The sequence below is a fragment of the Vicia villosa genome, unplaced genomic scaffold, assembly GCF_029867415.1.
Source record: "Vicia villosa cultivar HV-30 ecotype Madison, WI unplaced genomic scaffold, Vvil1.0 ctg.000978F_1_1, whole genome shotgun sequence".
Taxonomy (NCBI): Eukaryota; Viridiplantae; Streptophyta; class Magnoliopsida; order Fabales; family Fabaceae; genus Vicia; species Vicia villosa.
This window is the reverse complement of record NW_026705442.1, coordinates 382,049-393,661: the sequence shown is the minus strand read 5'-3', so window position 1 is coordinate 393,661 and position 11,613 is coordinate 382,049. Positions and strand designations below refer to the sequence as shown.

The 11,613-nt window shown below is 31.4% G+C and overlaps 2 protein-coding genes across 2 annotated transcripts; both read right to left on the bottom strand.

Annotated features, from left to right (window-relative positions):
* Positions 1–434: 434 nt before the first annotated feature.
* On the bottom strand, positions 435–6,708 carry LOC131632667 (uncharacterized). The gene is made up of 3 exons (XM_058903405.1): positions 6,673–6,708; positions 6,146–6,346; positions 435–1,061 (listed from the first exon to the last, which is right to left on the bottom strand). Exons 1-3 carry the CDS (start codon positions 6,706–6,708, stop codon positions 435–437), a joined length of 864 nt encoding a protein of 287 aa, XP_058759388.1.
* Positions 6,709–7,011: 303 nt separating this feature from the next.
* LOC131632666 (uncharacterized) lies at positions 7,012–8,525 on the bottom strand. The gene is made up of 3 exons (XM_058903404.1): positions 8,179–8,525; positions 7,969–8,078; positions 7,012–7,511 (listed from the first exon to the last, which is right to left on the bottom strand). The coding sequence occupies exons 1-3, from the start codon at positions 8,523–8,525 to the stop codon at positions 7,012–7,014; spliced, it is 957 nt and encodes a 318-aa protein (XP_058759387.1).
* Positions 8,526–11,613: the final 3,088 nt, after the last annotated feature.

The following is an 11,613-nucleotide window of genomic DNA, read 5'->3' as shown; positions in this document are numbered from 1 at the left end:
AGCGCTTTTTCCAGAAAAGCGCTCTTATAGGGGGGGTCTACCAGAGCGCTTTTAGAAGCGCTTTTGTTACCTACGCCAGCGCTGACTTTCACAGCGCTTTAAAGCGCTTTTAAAGCCCAAAATAAGCGCTTTCGTAGGCCTTCCGTGTTGTAGTGAGTTATGTGTCAATTTTTCATCACTAACATCATATCTCAATAAATTAGAAAGTGATATTATCTACTAAACTAAAGGTGTTATCATGATATGTATTATCAAACAACTATGATATACAAATGGAGCAATTTCAATGCTTTATTAAACATCACACATAACAATCATACACGCTTGACCAATTGTCAAGTTAAAACTATAAGTCATTAAACATATTCGATACATATTACAATGAGAGGAGTGATGCTTGTAACACTATGCAGTTTTCTAACAATAATGATCCTCTACTTCTCGAGAACATAAATCATGTTTTTACCGGGCTTAGATAGCTTCCTCCAATAGTAGCTTGAGTAAATAATATCTGAAAACAGTGAAAAATGCAACAGTATGTACAAAAGTATTGGGAGGGAGGAAAGTATTGCAATGGAACTAGGAACCCACTTTGAACCATGGTAGTATATAATAAAGAAGGCACTGCTAAATTCTACCATCATGCTTGCAATGGAGATGAATAATGTGATCAATCCAAATATTAACTTTAAAGGTAGTGATTTATAAAAATCATACTCTCTAAAGCGTGAGACGAGAATAGACAAGAAGATTAATATTGCCGTTGAAGATGAGATGAGTGCGAGTGCATTTGATATTGCAAACACCAAAAATGATGATTTAGATAAATAATTTTGTTTTCCCGTGTTATCATTTGTTCCTCTTGGTAGACTAGTTGCAGCGGCGAAAAGTCCAGTAGCAATGACACTTGAAATTACCATACAAGACTCGGACGTTTTTTTCATCCATTGCTCTCCATTTCCCCTTAGTTTTTCGTGCTCCTTTGAGAATAGTTCTTGTGCAGTGAAGTTTTCAAAGTTTCTCAAATTTATTTTTGCTGGGATCATTGTCTTTTTAACTTTCTATCATGTGAAAATCACTACAAGAAAATATAAGATTTGCTACCATAATTTTACTACGAAATAAAATGGTAGCTAATCTCACACTAATAAGCTGACATATGACTTCATTTAATTTTTTATTAGTTTATTTTTAGTTATTATATCAAAACTTTAATTTTGTTTGGAAAGAAAAAAATCACAGATCGAAGTTTTCGTTCTGCTTCTCTCAAAAATAAAACACATTGCGTTTTCTACCCCCTCTCTCTCAATCTAGGTTTTGCGCTCTCTCTCGATCTCGATTTCTCTCCCGATCTCGCTTCCCTTTCTATTTGGATCTCGCTCCCGATCTCGATGGTGGTGGATGACGGTGCACTCTTGTTCCTTTGAAAATAACCGCTCATTTGGATAATCTCCCCGCACGGACTTCGGAGCTCCGATCTTCGGAATCAGGATTGACTCTTCGTTGTAGATTCGATTGTGTTGTGCATCGTCGGTTGATTTTGGTTTTCACAGTGGCGTTTGCGGTTATTGGCGATGGAGAAAATGAAAGGGATTGGAAACTGAGGGTTTAGTCGCACGGAGATGGAATACATTAGAAGACACCATAATCAGGAGCCAGGGAAGAGTCATTGCGCTTCTGCACTTGTTAAGCATATCAGAGCTCCTGTTCCTCTTTGTAATCAATCATACTCTATTCTTGATTCTTGTTGATTGATTATACCTTTTTCTGTTTTAGATTGGGTAGTTTCTGTTTTTTTAATTCAGTTTTAGGTCTTTGAATTGATGGTTGAACATGATGAGTGATGGTCTAGTTGTTTATATCTGATATATTGATATTATGAATTGAAGAGTTTGGTTATGGCAATGTGTAATGCAGAACTTAGAAACTATTTTGATTGAATTGAATGATTCTACAATGTTTCCTTTGTAATTGTTTATTTAGTATGTTTTTCTTTTTGTTTAGGTATGGTCTTTGGTGAGAAGATTTGATCAACCTGAGAATTATAAACCATTCGTGAGCAGGTGTGTGGTGAGGGGAAACCTTGAGATTGGGAGTTTAAGAGAAGTTGATATTAAGTCAAGGCTTCCTGCTGCAACTAGTACTTAAATATAGGAGTTTAAGAGGATGGTGCAAAATGGTTGGTGGAGAACACTCACATCAAAATTAAAGGTTAGGTTCACTCAAGACTAACACATTGCTTGAGATGTTCAATTGATTCAAACTTATCAAAAAGTAAGGATAGATGTTTCTAATTGTATTGTATGAGCGAACACATGTTTTAAGAAAGGTTATTGTATTGTATTGTATTGCAATTAGCACCACTAATCCAAACATTTTACAATCAGCATACATGGTGCTCTTTTGATGTTGTTTACAAAGGGAAACTTGAGAATGGACAGTATCGTCATCAAATGTTTAATCCAAACGTTTAAAAACGAAAAACAATATTGTTATTGTAGGAAGAATCTAAACAAGTGGGGAGCCTTAGAAGTGAATGTTTGGCCAATTTAATTGGTTGTTGCTATGAAGGGGGTGAGAGGCTTCTAGTGACAGATTTTATGCCACATGAAACTCTGGCTAAGCATCTCTTTCATTGTGAGTTCTTTCTTCAGTTAGGTTAAAGCATTCATTGAATTGGTTTTGACATTTGAATTTTGAACACGAAAATAACAAATTATGTATGTTTAACTTTGTGTAGGGGAGGCATAGCCCATGAAATGGGCAACTGAGGTTGAGGGTAGCCTATGGTTTAGCTCAAGCTCTTGAATATTTCACAGGTAAGGGAAAGGGTTTGTATCATGATCTCAATTTCTACAGGATCTTGTTTGATCAGGCATAATCTATATAGCAGCGATACATAAAATTAAAAGACATATATGATGTCTGGCTCATATCGGTGTCGGATATTTACATGACACCAACACATGTTAGGACATTTCATCACTTCTATTTCCTTAAATTATATCACAACATTCAGTTTTGTTTGTTCATTTGCAGGCTTCTCATTGTTTACATTATTAAGCTTGTGAGAGACCAAATACAAGTCTCTTGTTGAAACTCTAATGTCTATTCAGAAAGAAATCAAGGTATACTAATTATATGATAGATTATGTTTTGGTCTAATATATCTATTATCACTAAATTGGATTGAAGGAAGCAACATACTTTGTTGTAAAGCCATGTGAAAAGTGTTGGCCAATCTTAGGATAATTATGATCTCTCATTTAATTTGGATAGTACATGAACAGGTTCCATCACATGTTCTGATGGGTCTCTAGCATGAAACAGCAACATCAACAAAGCCATTGTCATTGACATCTTTTGGTAAATCATGCTTGAGATTGGATCTTACTGCCATACATGCAATATTAGAGTTTTCTGTCAAACTTGAATACACAATGAAATATAGATATATGAACTTTGTTTTACACACTTTTCTCTTTAACTTTGTGCTACTAACACCTACATTTGAATGTTGAAACTGCAACTTTCCTTTCAGTTGTGGACTAGTCAAATGCAAGAGACCTAGATTATTATTAAAACTATTATGATATATATTATATGAATGGGACAGTGTACTTGCATGTGGGCTCCAATGTCTATAAAGTAGTGAATGGTTGTTTGTATCAGAAGTTAATTATGATTTTATAAAGAAAAATATTGGATAGAATCACTTTTAAAATTTTAGTGAGCGTAGAATTAAAACTATTTTATTTTTGAGTTAGTTTTTGGAAGTCTAATTGCAGCAGTTGTGTTATTGTTTTTTCAATTTCAGGTTCTTGGATTAAATCTTTTGGTACAACCTCTTTGGCTTAACAAGTCATAGTAAGAATATTTGGCAGTTTAATAGCTTCAACGTAATCTGGTTAGTCTCCAGAACTACTCTCTGTCCCCTTATAGCCACCTTATCTTATATGAAAAATGATAGTCTATAAGACCTTCTTCATGTTAAAAGTTCTCACCATTTTTTGAATGTTGCACACATACATGAAAAAACTATATAGTAGCACTAACACTGACTACACTATTTTCTTTTTGAAATGTTGCTTTTTTATATCCCATTTATATTAGTCCCAATTAATTCATTGGAAAGAGCCCTGAAGAATATTATAAGATAGGAAATCAATAAATATGATTCCTTATCAAGTATTAGTATATCCATAGATTCATTCCTCTGAGGCATATATCTCCATGTGTGGATTATTTATCATGCCACACATTCCTTCACTCTGATTGTATGTTAAATTGATGGACCATAGGATATTTTATGGCACTTGCTGACAATCTTAGTGAGTTAGTTTTTCATTCTTGTTCCTTTGGTCTCTATATTGATCTAATGAATGGAAATTTTTTGTAACCTTATTGATCTATTAGACTGCTGATTTTCATTTGGCTTTTAAGGTGTACAAGCATTTGATAATTCTCGTGATACTTTCTATGGTAGGGTTGATGCTTTTGGCACAATGGCTATGGTAAGGTTGATGCTTTTGGCACAACGGGTGAGTTCATATTTGCATTTTCCTTCTTTTATTTGAAGCCTCCCCTTTCCTTGAAAATTAAATATGTTTTATAATTTTATTCAACAGTTGTCCAGAATAATCAGATTAGTCACTTAGACAACAAGGAACTAATAATGCTCAAAAATATACTGGAGGAGTTTATGGAGTTTCAAATAATGAGAAGATGAGCGGCACTACTTTGGATTCTTTTCCACTCTCTCCTCTGATCTACCCAACAACTCAACATTAGTGCCTTCAAATGGAGGATCTCAAAATAGAAGAAAAGTTATATATGTTGAGGCAGTCTTTAACTTGTAAGATACTCATGAGTTATAAATACTTTGTTGTTAGTTGTTTCGTTTAAATCAATGCAGTGTCGAACATGCTTAAATGTGAGTGGTTTCAATGGTAGAGATAGATAATCAAATGTGAGTAGTTCTAAACTATTTTTGGAACCAGAGTTGTAATAAAACAGAATGTGATTATGATGTATTTGAGTTTTATTAATAATATTATATTATTATTTTTTGGTAATTTTTACCAATGATGATTTACAATCTAGCGTAACTACTGTAGATTAGAATTAATTATAAAATAATTTGATATACTGTGATTATTTTTTATTAGAAATAATTATAAAAAATAAGATAAAAGGAGGTGTCAAATTTACTTTAAAATTAGCTTGAGATTTACTAGGATATTGTTGGGGCTTCATTGCAGCTGTATAGCTAGGAAACATAAAATTAAGGCCGACATTTTGCTATCGTTTAGTTTTGGTTTAACTAGAAGTTTTAAAAAATTAGTTGGAATTTTGCTAGGAATTTATGGCCAAGGTAATTAGCCACTCAATCCATGCTACGCCATGTATTGTGGTTAATCCACAACAAATTCCCAACTAACATTGTTTAATAGAGATTAGCTGCGAAATACCTATTGTTTTTGTCGTAGCTAATTGTAGATTTTCTTGTTGTGAATGTAATAAAATAGATATGTCAAAATATGTTTAGACTTTAATTTATATAGAACAATGTTACATAAAATATTAATTGTGACCACGAGAAATAAGCAATTATATACACATACCCATTCTGTACTTGAAAGTTTTATTTATCTAATGAATCATAAACCCATGTATGTCTTAGATGTACTGTATTCATGTAAAAATTGATGATCTTCAACATAAATTTGTTATATACAACTCTTAAATTTTGGAGTATGCGCTTTAACCTGTCTTGGATTTCACCTATGACATAAATTTTTATTTATACATTTGACATGAATGTAAATACTTTCTTTCTATAAAGGTTGTCAAACTCGAGTTTCTACATTAATTTGTTTTATTTATTTGTATTGTTTACTTGGAATCGACTCATCTGTACATATATATCAAATTAAAAATTAAAAGTTTCGATCTAATTATGTATCAAATATATCAAATAATTTTTAGAAAGTGTTATATTGATAAATTTGTATGAAACCAAGTTAATTGTCCCACTGTAATATTTTAAAAAGTAAGAATTAATTTTTTTTAAATCAAATAAAATCAAACAAAAATAGTTACAATTATGAAACTTTATAGAGACGAAATAAAAAAAAAATTGTACCTCAAACCATAATAACTCGAGAGACATTTGAAAAGCTGCTCCAGAAACCAGTTCAAGTTGATTTTGTGGCGCTAATTTTGCAGCCAAGTGCAATAAAGTGTTTCCTTCGTCATCTATATATGCCACTATGGCTTCCTTTACATGTCCTATTTGATGTACAAGGTTAAAGATGCTAGCATGGCGATGCAAAACAGCTATGTGTAATATAGTTCGGTTGTCGCTATCCAAATCCCATATCAAGTCAGGATAAGCACTAATAAGCTCCGATAAGAATCCAAAATTTCCAACTTTGGCAGCATCAAATATTAGTTGAGAAGGTTGATTTTTTATATTACTTAACTCTTTCTCTGAGCTGTAGTATTTATCAACAATTTTGGTCCAAAGAAATTTAACCAATTGAAAAACCACATGTTTTCTCATGTCTGCAATAAGAAACTTTGTTACATGACATAAAATTCATAAAAGAATAAAAAAGAATTACTAAAGGAGTGGTTATAGTTACCAGGATTGATCATGATGGAATTATCATCATGTTCTGGACCATGATAGGAATCCAGAGGCATTTGATTTTTAGCCAACACATGTAAAGCTGTCTCTTCATTTGCATCACGTGCAAAAGCTAATTCATTCCTATTTCTTACCATTTTCAAGGCTAAGTCTGGAATTAAAAAACAATATCAAGATTAGTAATTGATAAGGTTGAAATTCACGGATAACTTTAAATGCAAGTTTGATTTTTAATAAATAAAAAACTATTATATGAATTTCAACAATAGGATCTTGAAAAAGAGTGAATACTGATGATCTGAATGTGGCGTTTTCTAATAGTATAGAATCTGAATTTCAAAATGTGGCTCATTTTTGTGTTAATACTTACCATAGATGCCAGAGTAGATACAAGCAAAGAACAATAAATTCCAATCCTTCTCTTCAAAACAATGTATGGTTTTATCATATAGATGCCATGTCATTTTGCATCTTCCTTGCAAAGCAGCATGCATAATAGGGGTATATCCATTAACACCTCTTATTGTTGGCAACAACGGGTTTCTTTCCACCATTAAATTAACTATTTCTATGTTTCCAGCTGCAGCAGCAAAAGAGAAAGCAGTGTTGCCGTTGATATCTTGCAATTCCAAGTCATTATTCGGCAACATTTTCAATAGTTGCGTCACAAATTTTATTTGGTTTGCACCTGCTGCAATATGCAGTAGTGTAGACCTGTCTTTTGTTATGGCAGCATTTTTCAACTTATTTTCTTTGTTTAGGATGATGTGCTTAGCTGCTGGCCAGTTTCCTTTTAGAGCAAGCTTGTGAATGGGAACACAAAGCTCGAGAAACTTTTTCTCCAGATTATCACCTAAAACTAAATAATACCAGCAATTAAAAGATCAAATTAATATTATGTTCATAGTTTTAAATTGCAATTACGGCTACACGTGTAGTAGCAGAAATTACGGCCGTTGCAGTTTAAATTGCAGATGTTGTGGCGTGAATTTTTTTTTATTAACATAAAATATTATACTTTATTATTTATCTTATGTCTCACATATCATCTATTTCTTATTTAAATTCATCAAACAAACATCTCCTATTTATGGATTTATTGATTGTATTACAATAATATAATATGGATTAATTTCCGTCAACAATTAATTTTAAATTTTTTTTTTCTTTCACCATCTGACAAGTCGTTTTTTTTCTTTTTATATGGTTATTTAATATATATTACTATTTATATACTAAAAATGCATTTATTTTCTATTTGCTACTTTCTTGATATCTTATATATGTAAAGAGTAATTTGAGAGAGATAACCATACCTGTTTCTTTCAAAAACTCCAAATTAGGAGTGTTGAGTTTTGGTGGTAATGCGGGCGGATCATTTTCTGATACTACAACTATTGGATTTACATTAGGTGTTGGCACTTTCCTGTCAAACACAATATATATATATTTTGCAATTTTTAGTTTGAGAGAATATTGTAATAATAAGTAATCAATATTAACCAATAAAATTAAATGTATGAAACCTTAGCTTGTCAAGTTCTTCCCACATATCCTTTGCTGTTTTGCAACATGAAATTCTTTTACGATCATGTGGGTTTAAGGCACAACATAAAATATATTTGGCTTTTGATTCTTGTTCCATAATCTTCACATCTTCATCATCATATTCATTTTCAGATTTCTCAGATTCTTCACCATTTTCTACTTTCTTCGGAATTTTTATTCCATTGTTGATTACAAGCCATAGTTTGAAGTCAACAGATTGTATGAATAACATCATACTCTTCTGCCATTCAGTAAAATTTTTACCATCGAAATATGGTGGCATTGAAATGGAATGATTTTCAATGATGGTCATGGTTGAATCCATTGTTTTAGAAAACTGTATTATCTGCCATGGTGCAAGTTTTCTGTTAGTCTAGGAGATATCAAACTAGTGATAACAATATGAGTGTATATTATGAGGTTTTCTTTTTCTGCATTCATATTATAATAAAAAGAGTGTTGTAAATATTATAAAATACTTAAAATAAAAATTAATATGATAAATTATTATTCAAATTACATAAAAAATTATTATTTTGGATATTATTTATGTTTTTATCACATGGACAATCCCATTATTTTTCAAAATGAAATTTGTAAAAAAAATGTTTAAAAATATAAATATAAATTTTTAGATAAAAAATATTATTTAAAAAGTAAGCATAGGTTGAAATAGAATAACAAATTTAAAAAAATAAGTGAAATTTTTTATAAAAAGGAAAAGTTGACAGTTTAAGTAGTTAGAGAAATAAACATTTATACAAAATTAGCTATACTAAAATATAAAAAAATTAAACTAAAACAAAACTAAAAAAAACCATATTAAGTTTGATAAAGAAATAATATAAATTCATTTTAAGACATTTTTTTCAAACTGAATGAATTTGAAATTTTTATTTATCTTGAAAGAACATAAGGAAAACGTTGTGTCTTTATGTACTGATTAGTAGCTCAAATTAGAGATGAACACTGAAAAACATTTATGGCAAAATATAAATAACCACTGCATGGAAAACGTTAAAGCACCTAACTTGAAAATACACGTAAGAGGACTTGAATATGCTCCTTCTCTTACCTACACAAATATAACAAAAATATATGTTCGGTCAGCGGCTAGCATGTAGCTTTCACTGCTAAGAAATATTATAAAAAATGAAGTTAGCAATTAATAAAGTAATGTATAGGAGAGTACTCAGATTTTTAAAGTAATAAATAGATGTATGATAGACTATTTTTGTTGAATATATATATATATATATATATATATATATATATATATATATATATATATATATATATATATATATATATATATATATATATATAAACAAAACTCAAAAGCGAAGCAAGCATAGATAAAAAGGAGAATGTGATAAATGAAGGAAGGTATAGAGTAAAAAAATAGTAAAACATCCCTAAAGCATAAAGAAACGAATGCAAGGAAATATCCTTTGAAAAGCAAATCAACAGTAAAATAATTTCATTTAAACTGATTAAAAAATAAAGCAAAATTAATTTTTTATAATTAAAAAAAATCAAAATCGGTATCTTATGATTAAAAAGATAAATAATTGTTAGTAATTAGGGTGTGCATGGAAAGACTAATTTCAAAAGATAAATAAACTGAAAACAACTACATTTCTCACACATACACCTCTAGGGTAATCTCTCTTGTAGCCTTACGATTACAATAGTCATGTCCCTCAAACGTAGGGATATCTTAGCTAATGACGCTCAGAAATAAATCATCGATGTCCTTTCGACACAAAAAGATCATAATCCCTCAATGACCCTTCGAGTTGCCTTCGGAAAAATGATCTTGTCCCTCAACGACCCTACAAAAAAATGATAGTCCCTTCGAGAATACTAAGATATCCTTACAAATGTTGCCTTCGATGACTATTCGATGACCCTACGCCTGTCCCTTCATATCCAATAGATAGGATTTCCTACCAACTAATGGCATGGATAATACTATCTCCAAAGGAAAAAGAATAGAATAGGAAAGACCAATTCTTAGTGGGTAGATGCTCCTAATTGCTATCTCACACTCAAAAATCATTTTCACACCTCACGCTTTCAAAACAAAAATTTTCAAAATGCTTTATCAACACTCTTGAGGACTGATACAAGAGTTATCATAAAGCAAACTGCCTTACTGTTGGCACTTCAAACAAATATTTTAAAAAATACTTTGTATACATTCTTGAGGACTGATATAAGAATTATTACAAAGTGTGCCTTACTATTGGCACTACAAATAATTTTTAAAAGCACACACACACAAATCAAACAAAGTGAGCTAAGCAATTAAGTGCCCTTAGATAATCATCGATACAAAGGGTGAAAACACCTTCCCTTTGTATAACCTACCCCCCGAACTCATAATCTATCAAGGTCTTTCCTGTTCTTTTCAGCCTTTCCTTATTGGATAAAAGAAAAGTCGGTGGCGACTCTTGCTAACCGCAACATGTTTTGCAAAAAACAAAACAAAAATTCAGTTCTCCCACCATATTACAGTATGCTTTCCATATCTTTCACCAAGTTAACCTCTTTAATAATATTCAAGTTAGAAATCAATTTAACTAAGACCATGTCCGGCTAAATAGGTTAGAGTCTGTAATTAAGTTGGCTTGACTATTTCTTTTAAATTCAATTTTGGTTTTAGTTTTTAATATTAATTTAGGTGACCTTGTCACGAGAGTGAGAGATTACTTACCACGATTTCGTCACGAGAATGAGAAATATATTAAGATTCGAACCGACATTGTGAGAGCGTGGGGGACAAACTAGAAAATAAAAAACTAGGCATTGATCCTAAAGAGAGAAATAGCGTTTTAGGTATCAATTAGGACTTAATTATTTTTCAAAATGAGATCCTTAATTAGAATGGGCGAGCAAGAGCAAAATCTCATGGTTAGGGAACATGGCTTTAATCAAGACCACGGTAGTGTGAGATTTAGTCTTTAAATTGTTATTTCCTACGAAATACCTCTTAAGTCTAGGCGAGTCAATGAGTCACGGAGTCCCAAAGAAGTACAAAATAAGCATTCCGGTCGCTTCTTAATCTCTTATTTTTCTAAAACTATTTTCTTCCGAGAGCTTTATTTTCTCCTTCTTCGATAAAAATAACTTGCCTTAGCTAAACGTAGTAACAATATGATAACATTTGTTTGACTATTAGTCCATGTGGGTACGATATCTTTTAAAACTACGTGATCATACAGTCATTGAATTAGATAGACGTTAAATTCGTGATCAATATGCCTCATGGATTAAGAGATATGATCTTGACAACTTGGGTAATAACATGGCATTCTTGCGAAGTGATTTCGTCAAACACCTTGATATATGTCTCAAAAGTGTGCTTTAGAGCTTGAATTGATCAAAATTTCCAAAAGGAAAGTTGAAGA